This window comes from Pteronotus mesoamericanus, unplaced genomic scaffold (genome assembly GCF_021234165.1).
Source record: "Pteronotus mesoamericanus isolate MK-2021 breed Mesoamerican mustached bat unplaced genomic scaffold, CSHL_Meso_final contig_40, whole genome shotgun sequence".
Classification (NCBI taxonomy): Eukaryota; Metazoa; Chordata; class Mammalia; order Chiroptera; family Mormoopidae; genus Pteronotus; species Pteronotus mesoamericanus.
This window is the reverse complement of record NW_026555150.1, coordinates 2,836,743-2,858,776: the sequence shown is the minus strand read 5'-3', so window position 1 is coordinate 2,858,776 and position 22,034 is coordinate 2,836,743. Positions and strand designations below refer to the sequence as shown.

At 38.0% G+C, this 22,034-nt stretch overlaps 1 protein-coding gene across 1 annotated transcript in view; it reads right to left on the bottom strand.

Moving 5' to 3' along the window:
- Window positions 1–22,034, bottom strand: part of GRIA3 (glutamate ionotropic receptor AMPA type subunit 3) — a 393,069-nt gene that overhangs the window by 305,135 nt on the left and 65,900 nt on the right. The window contains exon 3 of the mRNA XM_054576984.1: window positions 3,578–3,817. Within this exon, the coding sequence (XP_054432959.1) occupies window positions 3,578–3,817 (240 nt within the window). The remainder of the gene's footprint in view (window positions 1–3,577; window positions 3,818–22,034) is intronic.

Sequence of the window (22,034 nt, the reverse complement as noted above, 5' to 3'; positions counted from 1 at the left end):
TGAAAGGAAAAGAAATCAACAGAGACAAGAGGGAAGGAGGGAGAGGGGTGGGGAAAAGGAAGGGAAGGGGAAAGTCAAGGAACATATAGCAAGGACTCATGGACAAAACCAAAGGGGAAGAGCTGAGGGAGGGAAGGAGGGAGGGAGCAAGGGAAAGTGGTGGGGGGTGGCAGAGACAAATGTATTTGAAAAAATAAATTAAAATAAAATTTAAAAAAATTAGGTCCTATCCATTAGAATCTGTTTCTTTGTTTCCTTCAGAGCACCTTATCTAAATGTGTAATCATTTTATTTGTTGGTTTACTTGTTTTTTTCTGCATCCCTCATTAGAACTTAAGCTTTATAATAGCAGGAACCATATCTATCTTGTTCATCATTGTAACCCTAGCACTATTGAATGAATGAATGAATGAATGTATCACTGAGTTCATGTGGTCAGGAAAGGCCACCTTGGGGAGAAAGTGCTTGAAGTGAATTTTGAAAACTGGAATGATAGGCAGAATTTTCATAATCAAGATGAAGGGAGGAATTCCAGGTAGTAGTAGAAGTTGCTGAGGCAAGCATGGTTCTGGTACATTTGCACAAAAGTGAAAAATGGAAGCTTCCTGCAGTGGAAGGTTCTCATTAGGTAACATAGGAACAACAAACAGGTTTGTTAGTTGGTTGAGACGTAATTATGTTGAATCTGAAAGAACAGACTACTTTTTTCTTTCAAAGTGGGCAATAAAAGAGAATCCATTGAAAATTTTGAAACAGGGTCATGGTGCAGTGTTTTAAGAAGGCTTTCCATGGAGGAGATTAGTATAAATGTTTATGGAAGGTATTTCTTAAACAGAACAGATTTTGTCCCTACCAGTTGAATGGCTATAGAAAAAAATATTAACATATGCATGAGTCAGAAAGGTATATTTTGGCTACAAGACCCTAGAATTGTCTAAAGTATTAACTGAGATGATTTGAAAAAAAATGCAGGGATAAGAAATAGACATTGATGAACTTTTCCTTCCTTTCCTCTAATAAAGAGCTAATGAACAAAGAAGAGTCATGGGAGATTAGGAGAAAAATACATGAACTTTATCTCCTGACTTTGAATAAATGGGAGGTTGCTGTGTTAGTAGAACTGATATTTATTTTCAAAACAGTTTCATGAGGGAAGCTGTCTGATTCACAAACTTTAGTTCTGAAAGATTGTTATGGCTATATTACACTGTATACAGTACATGGAAATAGGATAATTCATCCTCAGTGAAAGAAATGAAATGCATTAAAATTTTTTTGTGACAACATGGATGGAGCTGGAGAATATTATGCTAAGTGAAATAAACCAGGGGGTCAAAGACAAATACCATATGATCTCACCTGTAAGTTGAATCTATTCAACAAAATAATGAACAAAATAAACCACAGGCATGGAAACATGGAGCAGACTGAAAGTGACCAGAGAGGGATGGGGAAGGAGGACAATGGTGGAAAGAAGGAGAAGGGACTAGACAAAGAACATGTATGAATGACCCATGGACATGGACAACAGAGTGGGAACTGACTGTGGGTGAGTGGGGTGAAATGAGATGGGTGGAGGAGGGCAAAGGGGGGAAATTGAGACAACTGTAAAAGAATAAACATGATTTTTAAAAACCCCCAAAACCAAATAGACAGGGGGATGTTAAGCACAGTATAGGAAATGGAGTAGCCAAAGAACTTATATGCATAACCCATGGACCTGAATGAAGGGTATAGGGGTGGCTGGAAGGAATGGGGGTACAGGGTGGAGGGGAACAAAGGGTGAAAAATTAGGACAACTGTAATAGCATAATCAATAAAATACATTTATAGAGAAGAATAGAAAAAAATCAGCAAATTGTGAATTAGAATGTTCAAACTTGTTTCATACCCTAGTCAGGCAAGGCTCTGCAAGAACACACACCACTTTCCTGATTCTACCCTTTGTTCATGCTCTTTGTCTCTTCTCAAATTCCCTTCTTCTCTTCTCTTGACACCCACAAGTAACATATGCTTCAAACTCCTCTAGCTAGCCTTCTCTGAAAACCTTACTTTCCTGGAGTGCGCTTTTAACAATTCTTACAGCAATCAGAATCTGTAGTATAACACTCAATTTGATACTGTTCTGCGTTGTTCATGAATTGTTTCATGCATGTCCTTTTCTTTCTACTCCTGTTCAAACTGTATTAAGTAAGCATCTATCACAATATTGAACACAACACTGGGGGTTCATAACAGCTTGTAGAATTGGTTGACTGACTGATAATTTATAATTAGGATTAGTTGCTAGATATAAAGTGTCCTGTGTCTGATATACTATCTCAAAAAAGCTATATAATATTACATAAAGAAGGGACACACCTTTGGAGGGGTGACCAAGGCCAAGAGAGCTTCAATGAGTTAGTCAAGGTCAGAGGGCTACTTAGTGGTAGAGTGTACTCTAACTCTAGCCTCTACTTCAGGTTCATGAAATTTGATAATTTTGGAAGCAAATACCATAGACAAATACAGGCCTTACCTTAGTATTTCCTGACAGGGTTTGAAGACACATCAAAATGAGAATGAAGTGTAAAGCGCTCTGCATTCTGTAAAGCCAGATGACCCTTCAAGTTAAGTTACTTGGAAGGGATGCCTAAGGCAGGCAGGCCTTCCATTTGCTCCTTCCTTCTATGAGTCAGAAAACCCTAAGTCAGGAAGAACCATCCCTAGCCTGTAATCAGGGTTACAGACAAACAAAGTAACATTGTCTTTTGGAATTTCATGGTGACAGGATCCCCTGGTTTTACTGAGAAATCCCTCAAAGATAACTGAGTTCCAAAAAAGATAACTGAGTTTTAGAAGAGTCTGTTTAGCTGAATTATGGTTATACCTAATTGTATACTATTTAAGATCAGACCCTTAGTTTCTGAGGCTGTTTCAACATAATGTGTCCCCAACATATTATCTCACTATTAAAAAAAAATCCATCCCCAAAGCCAAGATTAGCCCATGTCCACTCATTATTTTCATCAGATCATTGTTGAGGCCTTATAAACGGAAGATCTAATGTAATCTGAGGGAATAAGCCTTGGATGCTGGAGATATTGACACCAGTCCCAGCTCTGTGGTTAAGCTGTTGTGTGAAAAAGTACTTTTCCTCTTTGGGTTGTAGTTCTTGTCATTTATGAAACAAGGTTAATTTTAGTTTCTAGCAAGATTAATTCTTCAAAACTTTCTAGCTCAGCCTCTCTCTATTTTAGACTAAGCTGCTTTTACTTTGTGTATTTTAGACCAGATAAAAATTTTTTTAGGTGAGCGGCTCTTTTTTAACAACACTTAACAAGGAAGGTATTACAACCCCCTTTCCAGAGTTGGAGGTGGGAGGACATATATGGTTTGAAAATTAGATTCTAAAATTACCATTGCTTTGATTTTTTTGTCTTAATGTCCAATTTTTTAATGTTAAATACGATTTAAAAGTGTTTTATTTATTGTAAAAGAAGAGAACAAACATGAGTTGAAGAAGGTTAAACACCACTGCTAATATGAAAATTAACATTATGAATGTTCAAAAGGGAGAGCAGATGCCTCTTCTTACCTCTTTCTGTGTCATAGAGGTACACAAACTTCTCCCACTTGTAGTGGCCCAGAAGACTCAGAATAGCGCCCTTCAAGGCTGGGCGCATCTGGATGACAAACTGCACATCTGCATCAGTTGGGAAGCTGGGCGTGACAAAAGACGTGTGCAGGGCCCCACAGAAGGAGGTCAGAGTGTTCATTGACATCTGGTCATAGAATCCAAAGATGGCATACACCCCTCTTGAGAACTGGGAGCAGACTGCAATGAGAAAAAGAGAAATTTCAGTAGCCCCATGGTTCCTTGCTGCAACTTATAGAGTTGGAAATACAATGTATAGTTAGGTTTTGGGTCTAAATGACATGCCTCAAAAGAAACCCAAGATTTCTGAAACCCTAGAAGCCCTTAAAGGCCCAGCTGACCAGCAGAAGAAGAATAAGGAAGGGAAGAATTTATTTGATACAGTTGCACATTCTCTATATCTACCATGAGAAGGAAACTAAGAAAATGGGGAAAAGAGGTGAAAGTTGTCTTACCCTTTTTTTGGTAAACCTTCCAGCTCAGCTTCAAGGCACTTGGTGCTCCCATACTTACACCATAGCTGCCTAGGGACTTCATAGTGTACCCACACCCCCATCAAGGCACAACTGACTTGTGTCTTACCTCTTCATGGCATTTTCTACTAGGTGACAAAGATGACTGATGATTTAGTCAGACAAAGTGCTTAATGTGTCTGCTAGGAAATGTGTTCATTCTCTTAGATCACACAATGACTTAATCATTGTTGTTTTATGACTAAGACCCTCAATGTAGGCTACTAATAAAGAGGATTTCAGATTCTGGGAAGGTCATTGGGAAGAATGGCTTTCCAGTGAGTCACATAATGGGTAGGTGTGCCTATTCTGATCGTGTGTAATTGGCAAAGTGCTATCTTAATCTTTTTGCATTTATCTTCTAGATCTATTAGCCCCTATGTAGAGCTTTCATGTCCTCCTCATAGCTGTAGTCAGCTTTACTTCATTTCAAAGTGGGCCACACTACCAGCTCTTCTCTCTTCTGGCCCAGATGAGCTTAAAAAATGTGAACCAATTTCAACATTAGCTTAAGTAGAACATAATTAACAAAGCAAATCAACTACAACAACACCATGTGGTGCATTCACAAACCAAGTGGAAATGATCTTTAGATTATTTGCACTACTGCTTCTTTCTATTCATGTGAAGCAGACAGAATAGGCAGCTGATAATGTGGTGTGATTTAAGGGGTTCTGCATGGAAGCCACTGCTACGCTTACTTCTTCAGGTTTAGGATGTCAAAAACAGTCTGTGGCTTGGGAGGGAGAGTAAATAGAATCTTTTTTTATCCATTAGCATGTTAAGATGAATTACTGCCTGATTAGATGCCAGAACAAGTGGTAAAGCAGATAGGTAAATTTTGAGGGGGATGGGTAGATCAGAGAAGAAAGTATAAAAGGTCTGAAGTCCTTCCTGAGAGGAAAAACAGTGAAGACACTGGGCAGCAAAAAAAAGAAGGCTTTGAAAATAAGATGAAGGCATGTGGAAAACCAATATAATTCATTTCTTGACCGTATTGTGAGAATCAGAGAGTTCTCAGTATCTGTGGTATCTTGCTTTCTATCTAAACCTACATTGATTAGGGATGCTCCTTTTTATCAACCAAACTTGTAAGTCATTCGCTTGACGGTAGCATTTCAAACATGATTATCAGTCACTGAAATATCTTCATCAAGGAAGAGAACAGCTTCTAACTTGAGAAATTCTAGGTGATGCCCAAACACATGCACAAAAATCTTTGTATTAAAAGGAGAAAGCTAACTTGAGAATGAATCAGGGGCACCTCATGACAGGGAACTCAAAGGGAGTATTCAGAAACAGAAAGTAGCCAGATGTCACTTTGCCTTGGTCATTGCCAAAAGAGACACTAAGGAGAGTCCCATTCCCAAATTAATCCTGTAAATGGTGAGGTTCTTTTATTAATATGTATTTTTTATTTTTTTACCCTATTATAGTAATTCCAGCTTTTTCTTCCTTTCCCCTAACCCTGTTCTTTGGTTAATTCTTTCACCATCTTTCATCCCGCTCCTGTTCCCTCCGGCAGCTCTCAGTCTGTTCCATATATCCATGCCTCTGTTTCTATTTTGTTCATTAGTTTATTGTGTTCATTATATTCCACATATAAGTGAGATCATGTGGTATTTGTCTTTCACTGATTGGCTTATTTCACTGAGCATGATATTCTCAGGTTCATCCATGCAGTCACAAAATGTAAGAGTTTCTTCTTTTTTACTGCTGCATAATTTACCATTGTGTAAATGTATCACAGCTTTTTTTTTTTATTGTCCAAATACATTTGTCTCCATTTTCCCACCACTACTTTCCTCTGCCCCACCTTCAATCCTTACCCACTTCGGCTTTTTTCATGGGTCCTTTATACATGTTCCTTGATTTGACCCTTCCACTTCCTTTCCCCATTACCCCCTCCCTCCTTCCCTCTTGTCTCTGTTGGTTTCTTTTTCTTTCAGTGTTGCTGGTTATATTTTCCTTGCTTATCCATTTTGTTGATTAGGTTCCACTTATAGCTGAGATCATATGGTATTTGGCTTATTTCACTTAGCATAATGCTCTCCAGTTCCATTCATGCTGTGGCGAAGGGCAGTAGCACTTTCTTTCTGCTGCATAGTATTCCATTTTGTAAATGTACCACAGTTTTTTGATCCACTCATTTACTGATGGGCACTTAGGTTGCTTCCAGCACTTGGATATTGTAAATTGTGCTGCTATGAACATTAGGGTGCATAGGTTCTTTTGAATTGGTGTTTTGGGATTCTTAGGGTAAAATCCCAGCAGTGGAATTGCTGGGTCAAAAGGCAGTTCCCTTTTGAGCTTTTTGAGGAAATGCCAATCTGTTTTCCACAGTGGCTGTGCCAGTCTGCATTCCCACCAACAGTGTACTAGTGTTCCCTTTTCTCCACAACCTCACCAGCACTTGTTTGTTGATTTGTTTATAATGGCCATTCAGACTGGTTGTATCACAGCTTTTTCATCCACTCATCTACTGATGGGCACTTCAGCTCTTTCCAGATCTTGGCTATTGTAAATAGTACTGCTATGAACATAGGGGTGCACGTATGTTTTTTGTATTGCTATTTTGGGATCCTTAGGATATATCCCTAGAAGTGGAATCACTGGGTCAAAAGGGATTTCCATGTAAATGGAGAGTTTTTGCAATACCAGGTCAAATCTTGGCCAACACACATAATGTTCTGTATAAAATTGATGATAGTAACAGCCAGTGAGTGCTTAGTAGGCATCAGGCACTGTGCTAAGTACTATACAAATATTATCTCATTTGATATTTTCCACAGCCTCACAAGGTATTTCTATTATTTCTATTTAATAGATGAGAATTCTGAGACAAAAGATATTCTATTTCTTGTGTGGAGAAGCCATAATTTGAACCTGAATCTGCCAAACTCTTAGCCTCACACTTCCTTGGTCCCAAAACCAACAATGACATTAAGGAGTAATTATTGGCCCAAATGAGATAGGGTTTTCAGGTTTAGCAAATAAAAATATAGAATATTCAATTAAATTTGACTTTCAGATAAATTACTTTTAGTATAAGTAAGCTTTAATTTTATACATATATTAAAAGAATTTATTATTTATTTGAAATTTAAATTTTACTGAGGATCTTGAATTTTATCTGGCAACCCTTGAAAAATCCCACCTTATTACTGATCATGGGGCTAGAAGACTGGAACAAGCAATCATGACCCTTCACTCCAAATAGTCCAGGAAGCAGCCTGTAATTCTTAGGTCCGCACGTACTAGCCTGCAAGGCCCAAGAGAAAAATGAGGACCTATGATCTCTATACAAAATAGCTTCACAGGGAAAAGCAAAATATTTCCAACAAGGAAAACCCTAACCTGACTAAATTATGAACAATAATTGAGGGGGAAACAAAGTTGGAGAGAGGCAAGCCTATAGCTATGATCCACTTAGAGTTCCAAAAAGCCCTCGATACATTGGAAGAAAACAAAATAAAATTAAACATGTTATGATGGTAAGATACTGGTTATTAAAAAAATCTTGTATTGTAATCATTGTTTTTGAATCTCAGGGGTACAGAATTAATCATTACTAGTTCACATATGAACTTTTCATTTTTATTTATTACATTTATTTATCTATTTTTAAAATACAACAAACATTCCTCCATAAACATGTGGTGATTTCTATAATTCACTAACATTTCTATTTCAAGCTTAGAATTGCTTTACATTGTGAAAGAGTTTTCTGGTGAACACAGCTAGCTACCAGCAGCTTTCAATCCCTGCTTTGCTGGTGCAGTTCTGAGAAAAATGGCTCTTCCACTGATCTTTTTGTAAAGAGGGTTCTGGAGCCTAATTGATTGACTTCTGGATGGTGGGGTTCCCCAACCCTGGATTCAACTGTGTCATTGGATGTTGTTTTATCAGTTCCGCTTTCTGATTTTCTACTGTAGTGCTAATCAATACTTTTTAAAAAATACAACACACATAAGACCAGCAATCCAAGAACTATAACATTATTGATACCTTATTTTTACCTGTGTCTTCCTCCTCTATTCTGTCTACCCGTTTTGACCTCTCCTGCTCTCTGATGTAACTATTATCTTGGATTTTGTATTTATCATTACCTTGGTCTTTTAAAAATATACGAACACACACACCTAAACTATATGAAGTTATTTTTGCTTGTTTTAAAACTTTATAAGAAGGGAATCAAGTTGTGTAGGTAAAACCCAAACTCCAGAAAGGAGCACTCAGTGAAATTTTTAAGCTTGTATATGATGACAAGCAGAATGAGACAAAGAAAGACCTTATAAAAATGTGTGAGTGAGCAGGTGTGAAGGAACCTAGAGAAAATAAAAATTCAAAATGAAGCTTACAGATTTAGTTGTGGCTCAGGCAAGGGATTATAGAGTATTATAGATCAGCAGCAACCCTCAGGGAACAGTAGGCTACTGTGGTCCAACAGGCAGACATATGGCAGTGCACTCCAACAAGAAGAGTGTTAAGAGAAAAATCTGTAAATGTTCTGTTCCCTTCATATAAAACAGGTGCAGCTGCCCTGCAAACACTATTGTACATAGTTACCCTTGCTCTACCTCAAAATATAAAAGGAATGTTAGTAGAAGTCCCAGTGGCAAAGATAACTACCACATGAGGATAGGGTTAATGGCCTTTGAGAGAAACTGGAGCATATGGGGCCTGGGAATGGCCTGTCATGATGTATCTCTGGTCCTGGTCCTATTCTTGGCTGCAGAAGATAAGGCTGAATGGAACACTGAGCTGACCCAAAGTACGGTGTCTATGTTTTTAGATTTTTTAGAATGTTTAAGCTATAAGGAACTTAAAGGACTATTTTATTCAGTGATTTTTCAAGCATGGTCTTTAGTGTGAAATGCTTTCTTCAAATTAAATTTTATGGGGAAAAGTTCAATATATGGGAGATAAAGTGGACCTCTTCTGATTCATCAGAGTTCCACTGACACCTTCCTATCATAAAAAAAACTGTGACACAAGGAGGAAGTGTCTTGCACAAGGTCATGTAATGAGTTATGAACCAGTCACTTAGAAATGCTTTATCAGCATCTCTACTCCAGAGCTATCTAGGGCAGCATGGGTCAGGATTTGACTGGCATGAAAGTGACTTACCCTTCTTGCTCTCAGCATAGAATAAATAGACAGATACAGTAGGGGTTTCCCATGACTCATCTGCTGGCTGCTTCTCTCACTTTCCCTAGCCCCAAATACCAACAATGACAGCAGGTGGCAGATTGGTGATTTTGGGGGACTCATGATTTTTTTTGGCAAAGTCTGTTACCTTAATGTAAATCCTTAGTGAACCACATCCATTTCTTTATCTCAGGAGACTAGTCCTTCGTAAAATGATGCAGGAAGTAGCAGTTATCTTGGCAATCTTATCAAGTGTCGAAGTGAAGAGAAAAGGGCAACAGTTCATGGCTCTACCAGTGTTAAGCTGCATAACTTCGTGCAAGTTACTTAATCTCTCTGAACCTCAGTATAAGATAATAATTATGAAGGAAATTTATGAAATTATACCATACAGGTTGAAATCATGAATCCATCACTTGAGGCAAGTTGCTTAATATCTCTGTGCTTCTGACACAGTTTCTTCATCTGTAAAATTGGGATAATAATGTCTGTTTCAGCATTGGTTGTGAAAGTTAAAATGAGTTCATTCATGGGAAGCATCTATAACAATGTCTGGCACATAATAGATACTCAATTAATGCTAGCTATTTTTCATGAAACAAATATTTATTGAGCATCTACTATATGAAAGCACTGTTATAGGTATTGTGAGATATGGGAGAGAAAAAAGATCCTGTCCTTTTGGAACTTATCTATTAGTGAAGGGAAAAGACAATAATAAATGTGATAACTAAAATATTAAGTATTCCTTAAGTTATAAGTGTTGATTTTCATTATTGTCATAAGGAGAGCAGTAAATGAAATGGTACATGGAAATACTTAGCTCAGTGCCTACTTATAACTTGGCAAATAAATAGTTCTTTTTCTGTTTCTTTCCTCTAGCCAGCTCTTTTTAGCATAATTTGTCTTCTATTAACCACAGTAACCACTGTCCTGGACCTCACACTGAGTACCAAGTTAGCACAGCTTTTCTTCTTTTTCACCTTCCCTATCCAGTTCTTAAGTGTTCTTTCTTATTCTCATTCCTTGGTAGTAATGGGTTGAGGAAGAAACCATATTAATTTGGTTTGAGTATGTGCAGCTGTCCTCTGACTTTTCCCATCCCTAAGTAATGCCTTCCTGCTAGTAATATATTGTCCCCACTTGGGGCCTCTGTACCTTCCCAGTACAAAATATCTTGGTTGCCTGTCTTATCTTTTCCTTCTAGAAAAACACCAAATTCTTCTCATTGAAGATGTCATTTCTGACTACATTCTGGATTCCTGCGGACTCTAGTGTAGCTCGGCAGCATTCCTTTCAATGGTAAATGACAAGCAAGGCTGGAGCCAGCTGTCACGCTTGTATTTATAGTCCTAAATCTGTAGAGTTGGGACAGGTATTGTTAATGTACAGTATGGCAGCTAATTACACCACCCATATTGCAAAAGGCACTGTTACAAAAATGTCAAACAATTTGAATACCCCAAAGATCAAAATAACAATATTTCATACCATTTGCAGAACACTTTCATAGCCTTTCAAATCAGGGGAAAAAAGGAAGCAGAAGTCTCTTGCTGATTTGATCACATTTGAAACAAGCAGGAAGAAGAAAAATATAGCTATGAATGAACAAACAAACTAGAGATATACTGCAAGAAGTTTCTCCAGGTAATGCCACAGTAGAGTGAATTGCAGGGGATCAAAGAGGCTTAGAGCTGGGAGGGTCCTTAAGAGATCACATAGTCCAATGCTTTCTAAAGCTGTGGTGTTGGTCCATCTATGGTGAAGTTTTCAGTCTGGTGAAATATGCATATGTGTGTGTATGAGCATGTATTGGAGTAAGGCTGACAACTATTTTTTTTGTTTTGTTTTTACAAAGGTCAATCACTTTACCTATGTAATTCCTATTTTCTAGCATTGTATATAAGGTCCTTTTTGTTCTATAATGATGATGTTGATAATAAATTATACATGTCATCAGTTCCAGGCCATTGTGATAAAGTGAGTTGAAATCTTTTTGCTGGTGGAGGTCCTTGCCTTCAACTTGTAAACATTCACTACATCTGTGAAGTGAAATAAAGCAAACTACAACAAAATGAGGTGTGCCTGTTAAATATGTATGTATATATGAGGTCTGTCCAGAAGTCCAGCCATTGTTATAATGAAAACAGTTTGCGTGACATTGATGTAACTTGGCAGCCAAGGAGGGTGGAATGGAATGCACGCGCATGAACAATGATGACTTCGCTGTAGTCAGTGGGGGCAGTCGATGCTGTTGAGTGAGCATGTGTACTGTGTGGCCTTCGCATTCAAAATGACTGAGTGAGTAGAGCAATGAATCTGCATCAGATTTTGCATTAAGCTTGAACACTCCTCCATGGAAACTATTTGGATGATTCAGAAGGCCACAGCTATGGGCAACTGCTGATTGGCAGCTTCATCATGACAACGTGCCCACTAGTGCATCACGTCTCATGCAGAATTTTTTGGTGAAACATCAAATCACCCAGGTGACTCAACTCCTTTACAGCCCAGATTTGGCACCCTGCCACTTCTGGCTTTTCCCCAAAGTAAGATCACCTTTGAAAGGGAAGAGATTTCAGACCATCGATGAGATTCAGGCAAATACAATGGGGCAGCTGATGGCAATTGGGAGAACTGTGTGAGGTCCCAAGGTATCTACTTTGAAGGGGACTGAGGCATCGTTTTCCTGTGTATAATGTTTCTTGTACCTTCTTCAATACATGTCTCTATTTTTCATATTACATGGGTAGATACCTTCTGGACAGACCTTGTATATCATATATATGCCTCCCAAAACATGCCCATGTCTTAATCCTCCAAACCTCTGAATTAGGTTATGTGGTAAAGGGAAATTAAGGCTGCAGATGCAACTAAGAGTCAGTATCACAGTGATGTGATATGAGAAAAACTTGACCAGGCATTGTTAGCTTTGAAGGTGGAGGAGGTTATGAGCTAAGGGAAGTTATTGGCTCTAGAATGTGGGAAAGTCAAGAAAATGAATGCTCCATCTATTAGAGCATTTAGACAGTAATGCAGCACTGCTGGCACTTTGATTTTAACCCAGTGAGACCCCTACTAGACATATGACCTACAGAACTGGAAGATAATAAACATGTTATTTTAAGCCACTCGATCTGTGGTAATTTGTTAGAATAGTAAATAGAAAACTAATATACTTAACATAGTAAAATTTTAAAATTGGTAACTCTAGATCAATCTACACTCTACTCACCTTTTTTTCCCTGCTTACAATATTACTCGTCTGAGAAGTCCAAAAGTTTTGATACTAATAATCTAGTCCAACTTCCCATTCAGTACAGGAACCATCTCTCAAGAGGTCATATTATCTCTCCTTGAACACTTAGTGACAAGGGGGCGCAGTACTTAAAAACAGCTCTTCCCTTGCAAGGCAGCTCTGATGTTTAGGTAGCTCTTCCTTCAATTAAACCTACCTTTACTTATTGGGCCTCTTGAGTGCCCCATGATACATCAAATTCAATTGCATATAACCTCAACTTAGTTTTACAGGAAGCTTAAAAAATACAGTTGATGTACTCAGGAGGTATGTAATGGCTATTAGCTCTTCAAGTTTGTGCCTTTAGTGTCTCTATGCTGCTTTCTTCCTCTCAGGCTAAAATTCTGCTAAAAGATCCTACTGCCCCTAAGTCCCTGCCACTTCCATAAACTATCACTCTAACTACTTCTTTAGCACCATCCCTAATGATGGGACAATGAGGACCTTGCAGTCTTTTGCATCTGCAACCTAGTGTCTGCTCCCATCACTCTACTGAACTTGCTTTTACAGGTTTGATGATGACCTGCTCACTGTAAAATCCAACTCTATTCAGTGACATCATTGACCTTGACCGCTGTGCAACATTTGATATTGTTGGCCAAATCCTCCCCCTTTAAACTCTCCTCTCCTGTTTCAAGGCCACTTAACCTTGCTGGTCTTCACTCCCTAACTGCCCATTTTCTGTTTCATCTTTGTCCACTCCTTTGATGAAGATGTGCCCAGAGAGTTTGTTCTTGGCCTTCTCTTCTTACTGCTTTTTTTTTTTATTCAACAAATATTTATGGAGCTCCTGATATGAGCCAAGCAAGGTGGATTTCAGGTAGAAACCTCTAGCTTCAGACACACTCCTGAGTTCCACATCCACATTTGTAACTGCTCATAAAACAGCGTCACTGGAGGCCTTCACGGCATCACGCACTTAGCATATTATTTCTCCACTCCCATCCTTTACCCGCACATCTGTTCCTTTTGTCCCTGTTTTTCCTAATGCATCACTCTTCTTCTGGTCTCCCAAGATAGAGTCTTAAAGTTCATCTTTGCCTTCTCTCTTTGCTTCATATTCCTATATCATTGCTTTTTGATGCTTCATCAATTCTACCTCTACAGCATATAGGGTATCTGTTTCCCATTCATCTTCAGTTCAGGTTCTCATTCTTTGTCTCAGACTATGAGAATAGTCTCCTACCCAGTCACCTGTTTCCAGTCGTTTCCCTAATCTTTTCCCATTGGCACTGCTATCTGATTTCTCTTTCTCATTTCTGTTTGAAATGTCTGATCAAAATCTACCCACCCCAAATCTAATCTCTGCAAGAATCTGCTCTGTGTATGAGCCGTTAATGGACTAATACATGCATATTTGCAAGTGAGTCAGCTCAGGGTTTCTCAACCTTCACAGGCACTAGTAACATTTTGGGCTGGATAATTCTTTGTTGTGGGAGACTGTCCTGCACATTGTAGGATGTTTAGCAGCATCTCTGGACTCTACCCATTAGATGCCAGTAACACTACCACTACTCCTCAGTTGTGAAACCCAAGAAGTCTTGAAACATTGCCAATTATCCCTTGTGTGGCAACATCACTCACTGTTCCTTTCTCCTTCCTTACCCCTCATTTGGAAGCTACAGGTTTGCCTTATGACCTTCTCTACACAGAGAACAAGGTCTTTAATCTTATGAAAATGAGTATGTATCTAGAAGTTCCCAAAGGAGTAATCTTAGTGTACGAAAGCTAGGAAAGTTGAATACCTTGGACTCTTCAAAGCCTACCATAAAAGCAGATATCTTAAATTGCCCTTATGTTCTCCATTTGTGTTTAACCTGGGGATGTAACAGAGGGAGAATTACATAAAGGACAGAGGTGGCAGGGTGGGTATGGAGTAGCCAGCTAATACTTCTGGGTTCATATAGATCAGCTTCCCTATCGCCCTGAACCCTCTTAGGTCTTGAGTTCTAGTAACCACAGTGAATACTTATATGTACCAGAGTCAGCATAAGGTGTCAGCCCCATTCTCCAGCTGAAGATTCCATGGTTTTATTACCATCTTCAAGTTAATTCTCTTGAACATTTTGTTCATCTCTCAGAAGTACACTGCCTTCCAACAGTCTAACTAGTTGTTTTTGCAATTGCATGGCATGTATCTAAATGCTGGCAAAGAAAACACTCATTATCAACCTTTGATCTTACTTGAATATAACAGCCTGCAAATGCAGGTATTAACATATAAACACATGTATTTTGGAAATATTAGTTTGCAACTGTAAGTACAAACCACCCTTCCATAGCAGTGTCAGAAATGGCAGGAGAGGTGCTACAATGGGTTGGAGTAAGGGGGTAATTGTTAGGCATTTTTATATAAAGGAAATATGGTTAAGTATTGGAGCTCAGGAGTTTTAATTTTTTTGCTTATTCATTAATTAATATATTCATTCAGCAAATAAAATTTTGAGTTTCTACTGTGTGACAAACACTGTCTGTGTGCTAGGATACAGCAGTGAACAAAACAGGACCCTTGTTTTCATGGCACTTACAGTCTAGTATAGGCAGCAAATATTAATAAAATAATTATACCACTGTGTGATTATGATGTGTGACTACCATGTCCTCCATGTGTTTGAGGCACCGAAAGAAGACTAGCCTGGCTGGAAAGTGGAGGAAGGTGTATGATGAGTCTTGTGGGAGGCAAGGACTCAACCATGAAGGGCCTTGTAGGACACTGGCAAGGAATTTAGATTTTATTCTGAGGACCATGGGAGGAAATCTTAGAAAGATTTTGATTAAGGGTATTCCATGCACTGTTTTATATTTTTAAAAGTTTTTCCTATACAGTGAATCTTCATGACATATTTATTTTATAACTGGAGGTTTGTACCTCTTATTCCCCTTCACCTTTTCACCCATCCCCACCCCTCTCCCCTCTGGTAATCATCAATTTGTTCTCTGTTTGTATGAGTTGGTTTTTTATTTGTTCTTTTTTTTTTTAGATTGAACATAAAAGTGAAATCTTATGGTATTTGTCTTTCTCTATCAGACTTATTTCACTTAGCACAATATCCTCTAGGTCCATCCATGTTGTCACAAATGTCAGGATTTCATTGATTTTATGGCCAAGTAATATTGTACCACATCTTCTTTATCTAATCTTCTATTGTTGGAACTTAGACTGCTTCTCTATCTTGACAATTGTAAATAATGCCGCAATGAACATGGAGATGCTTCTATTTTTTGAATTAGTGTTGTTGTTTCCTTCCAATAATACCCAGAAGTGGAATTTCTGGGTAGTATGACAGTTCTATTTGTAATTTTTCAAGGAATGTCCACACTATTTTCTATAGTGGCTGCACCATTTACAATCCCACCAACAATGCATGACAATTCCCGTTTCTCCACATTATCACCAACACTTGTTATTTGTGAACTTTTTGATAATAGCCATTCTGACAGGTGTGAGGTGGTATTTAATTGTTGTTTTGATTTCATTTTCAGTTATAAAATAAATAAGCTATGGAAATGTAGTGTGGTAAAAGGAGTATAGTTAATAATATTGTAATAGCTTTGCACAGTGATGGATTGTTCCTAATCTTGTGCTGATCACATTGTAAAGTATATAAATGTTGAATCACTATGTTATACACCTGAAAGTAATAAAATACTGTATGTCAACTATACTTTAATAAAAAGTTTAAAAAGATATGCTAAGTAAAAGGAGACCAACACATTTTGTATATATACTGTATGCAGTATACACACTGTAAATATTGCATACTGTACCAATACTGTACTATACTATGTGTTGTAATGTAAACAAAAAATGAACAAACAAAACAAACAAAACTTGTAGACACTGACAACAATATAGTGGTTACTAGAGGGGAAGGAGAGTGAAGGGAAGGATTGAACATGCTATAATAATTACATTTATATTAAAATGTGTAAAAATAAAACTAAGAAAATAAATATTTTTCTAAAACATGAAAAAAGAGATTTACCTGACTGCTCTATGAACAGTATATTTAAGGTGGCAACAATGAAAGCAGGGGGAACATTTGGGATGCTATTTCTATAATCTATGTGAGAGATAATAGTAGTTTGGATTTGAGTTGTCAGCAATGGAGGTGGAGAGATCTGGAGTTTATTTTTGATGTCAAATTACTGGCATTGGGATAGTTACTTAAACTCTCCAAACTTCATTCCCATATCTATAACCCTTGGGGTAATAGACCTATTCATAGCATTGTTGTATGTATTGAATAAAACACACAACAATATATTATGTGTATTATGACTCTCACATAGGTCTGTGTTCAATTGATAAATGGTATCTGCTATCAATATTTTAAAAATTATTTTTCATTGTTTTTGCACTGTAATGGGTCTTTCTATGTTTCAGCGCTTAAATTTTTGTATGAACCTGAGCCAGTTACCTTACTGGGTTTTAGGGCTGTCTGTCATTTGTAAGCCAGCAGAACTAATACCTGCCCAGCCCACCTCAGAGGGATGTGCCGAGAATAAACAGGAATAATAGCTGAAACATTCATTTGAAAAATTATGAAAGCTACTTTATGAGTGTCAGTAAGTGCTATTGGGTACTATTGGTGTTTTGACTCCCAGTAATCACCCTCATAACAAATAACTCAAAAGTATCATCATTCTTCCCAGCCTCTGTCATTCACCCATGGATCTCCATCAGTCATCTAAAGTAGTCAGGGGCCTGTCTTGACTTGCAACTCATTTTACATGGGTTTATTACAATTCTTAATTGAAAAACTAAATGGAGAGAATCAACATGGCGGAGAGTGAGTGGAAGTCACACTGACCTCCTCCCAGGACCAACCTGGAATTACAGCTAAATTGTGGAGAAATCACCTGGAACAAACAACTGAAAAATGGCAAGAAAGGAGCCTTGTAACCTCGGATAGAAGAATCAGCTTTAGTGCAATCTAATTGGTAAGGAGTGCGGTACAGACCTGAGAAGGCGGGCGGGGTGCCCATGGGTGGCAGCACCAGAAGGATATTGAGATGGCCAGTTGGATCTGCCCCAAGAAGAGCGAGGTCCAAACCAAAAGTGGGGATCTCTAGCCCACAGCACCAGAGCCCAAATGATACACAGAAAACAGCCAGCTGTGAAAAGCACAGGGTTGTTCTCTGCCAGAGAAAGGCAGCTGGAGATGTAAAGAACTGTTTAAAGGGCCAACGCATAAATTTTTATTTGCAGCCACTTACCCTGGTCTCAGGCAAAGGCAGAAGAGAGTGGGCTAGAGACACCTGAGGAGAGACTGGGGAAGTAGGCTTTGGGAAGAGAACTAAGAGAGTAGCCAGTGGGATCTTGGTGCTGACTCCTCCCCCATGCGGCAACAGCCACCATACTCAGGCAGAGATCACTCCCCCTGAGTGGCACTAGCATCAAAGGACCCAATAGCATTGCCTCCAGGTGGGAGCCCACCCCACCCTGTGCTGTCTAAGCTGCCTGCTGAGTACAGAGTGGCAGCTACAGAAAGTAGATCCCTGGCTAAAAGTGCAGAGACATCTGGTGACAATGAGGAGACACGGAGACAGAGGCTTTGGGGAGAGAATGGAGAAGAGTAGCTGGCGGGATTCCAGTGCAGACTCCTCCCCCATATAACAGCAGCTTGAGTGGACCCAATAACCCCACCCCCAGGAGGGACTCCACCTTGCCCTGAGCTATCTAAGGTGGCCTGCTGAGTGCAGAGTGAATAGATTAACAGCTGAAGGAGACAGCCACAGATAGTAGATTACTGGAAGTCTTGAACAGACTCTTTAAGGTCAGACAGGGTCAACATCTGACACCATCAGAGGCAGATCCAGAAAGTAAAAACAGCAGTCTCCAACCACAGAAGTTCACACCACAAAGTCAAGAAATCAAGACAGATCATCCTAAGAATCAAAAGCAAAAACAAAGAGTTTCAAAAATAATGGGAAGACAAAGAAATACCCCCCCACTCGAAGGGAAAGAAGAAATCCCCAGAAAGAAAATTAAATGAAATAGAAGCAAGTAAACTATCAGATACTGAGTTCCAAACAACATTTCTAAGGAAGCTCAATGAGCTCAGTGAGCTCAGAGAGAATTACCAAAAGCTAAAGGGAAACTATGAGGAACTAACTGCAAACTATATCAACATGAAAAAGGACATAGAAACTATCAATAAGAGACAAGAGGAGATGAAGAATACAATTTCTGAATTGAAGAACACAGGAGAAGGAATCCAAAGCAGGCTGGATGAAGCTGAGGACTGAATAGGCGAGCTGGAGGGCAAGGTAGATAAAAGCTCCCAGAAAGAGGAAGAAAATGAAAAAAGGCTCAAAAAGAATGAAGAGGCATTTAGGGAAATACAGGACAACCTGAAATTTAATAATATCTGTATAAAAGGGACGCCAGAAGGAGAAGAAGATGAGGAAGGGATAGAGTACCTGTTTGAAAAAGTAATGATGGAAAACTTCCTTAATTGGAGGAGAGAAAAAATCACACAAGTCCAGGAAGCGCAAAGGGTCCCATTCAAGGGGAACCCAATGAGGCCCACTCCAAGACACATCAGCATTAAAATGGCAAATATCAAAGACAAACAGAGAATCCTAAAGCAAGCAAGGGAGAAAGAGGTAGTAACATATAAGAGAGCCCCAATATGGCTAGCAGCTTACTTCTCAACAGAAACACTGCAAGCCAGAAGGCAATGGCAAGAAATATGCCAAGTATTGAAAAGCAAAGGCCTGCAACCAAGACTGCTCTGCCCAGCAAGGCTCTCAATTAAAATAGAGGGCGAAATAAGGGGTTTCCCAGACAAAAAAAAAGGCTAAAAGACTACACCCCACCAAACCAGCACTGCAAAATATGCTAAAGGGCCTGCTTTAAGATGAAGATAAAGTTTCTATGAATACTCAGTTCCTTTCAGAGTTGCCAATACTTGATATTACCAATATTTTTAATACTCATTAATCTGATTGTGACAATGATGTTATTTTAATTGTTCCTTTACTATTTGTTGAAACTAAACGTGTTTTAGTATATTTCTTGTCTATTTCTATTATTTTTTAAAAAAAGCTTTACATGACTCTTTGGTTTTCTTTATCCATTTATTGATTAAAGGTTTGTAGAACTTTTTTCCCTAAAAAAAAAACAACAAAAAAACCCCTATTAACTATGTTTTAGATGTGTTGTAAATACTTTTCTATTCCTTGTCCTTTAACTTATTTATATGTATATTACTGTATAGTCAAATGTTTAATAAGTCATATTGTCAGTATTTATAACTTCTGGGTTTGAATATTTTACTTCAGATCATGAAAAATATTAGTTCTGTTTTCTTCTAAAACTCCTTAGATTCTACATGTTGATTTTTAACTCACCTGAATATTTCTTGTATAATGTGTGAAATAGGGCTCTATATTTGTTTTATTTTAAGTAATAGTAGTCCATGCATCTTGTTTGTTGAATAAGCCTTATTTTCCCCATGATTTGAAATATCAACTTAATCATATATTGTTAGACAGATATATACGTTTGTCTCTAGAATGCTCATTATATTTCATTGATCTACTTGATGATTTTTGTGCTGGTGTCATGTTGGTTTAATTGCTAAGACTTTATAATGGTTTTAAATTTTTTTAATATTTTATAATTAACTTTGACATTAAAAAAATAAAAAAAATTACTCTCCATTTAAGAAAGAAAGAGAGAGAGATATGGAACTCCTACCTTTTGCAACAACATCAATGGAACTGGAGGACATTAAACTAAGTGAAATAAGCCAGTTGATGAAAGACAAATACCATATGATCTCACCTATAAGTGAACTCTATTCAACAAAATAAACTAACGAACAAAATAAACCTGAGGCACGGAAACATGGAACAGACTGAAAGTGACCAGAGGGGATGGGGAAAGAGGACAATGGTGGAAAGAAGGGGAAGGGACTAGACAAAGAACATGTATGAATGACCCACGGACATGGACAACAGAGTGGGAATTGACTGTGGAAGTCGGGGATAGGGGTGGGATGGGTGGAGGGCAGTAAAGGGGGAATAATTGAGACAACTGTAATAGAATAAACATGTTGTATAAATTAAATAAATAAATAAATTAAATTAAATTAAAAAAAGAAAAACTGAATGATCCAGTGGTCCCGTCATGGTCATGAAACAATTTCTAAAGTTGGGCAGAAAAGTTATGAAGTCTTGTGATGTCTTTGAATTAGCTGTAAGATTTGTGATGGACATAATAACTTCAAGTTTAATATTCATGCCATATAACATTTGATAGCCATTTTCTTTATTTTTCAAGTTTATTTTTTTTGTGCTGGCATTGTTTATTTTTATTTTTTAAATTACAATTTTTGAAGTGACATTTGTTAATAACATTATATTAGTTTCAAGTGTACAATTTTATAATATATCATTAGTATAGTGCATTGTGTGCTTACCACCCAAAGTCTAATCTCCTTCCATCACCATATACTTGATACTCTTTACCCTCCTCATCCTCCCACTATTTTCCTTCCCTCTGGTAACTACCAAACTGTTGTCATTGTCTATGAGTTTTGTTTGTTCATTTTTTGCTTTCTGTTTTATATTCTACTTATGAGTGAAATCATATAGTTTTTGTCCTCTCCCAGATGACTTATTTAGCTTAGCATGATATTCTCAAGATCCCCTCATGTTATTGAAAATGGCAGTATTTCATTTTTTTCTAATGACTGAGTCATATTCCACTGTATATACGTACCACATATTCTTTATCCAGTCATCTATTGAAGGACACTTTGTTTCCATGCGTTGGCTATTATGAGTAATGCTTGAAAGCTAGTTTTTAAGAAAATTTTGCAGCCAATAATGGGGGTTGAGGGTGAGCATGGACCCTAAATGAAAATTATTCTTAAAAGCTAACTAATGGTTGTTTGTTACCTTATTTTATATATGCTTAAAATATTTTATAATTAAAAACAAAACCATATAAACAGTCAGGAAGACATGCTTTTATTTCCCATCCTACTTGAATTCCTTAGCATTAAATACTTAATATTGCATGTAATGGCCTAGGTCACCCCCTTCAGCCTCCGAAATCCCCTCTATAGTTTGATTGATAGTTTGGGATTTTATCTCCTCTGAAACACTTCTGATGATGGTGGACTCACTGCTTCCCACAGAAGTACATTCTACTTTTGGGTATCTCTAATTATTATAAATGTCCTTATGGTACAGAATGCAAATCTTCCTCTCTGATTTTTATCACCTATGGTTCCTGATATCTGAAGCTCACAGAAAATATCTACCCCCTTTTCTAATGGCATGTTTTTAAACATCTGTAGGTATACATATTACCTGTCTGTGCCTTCTCTTCTTCAGGATAATCAGCCCTAGCACTTCAGATATATGTCATAGATCCCAGGCCTTCATCACTCTGTCCATCTTCCTCTTGACATGTTTC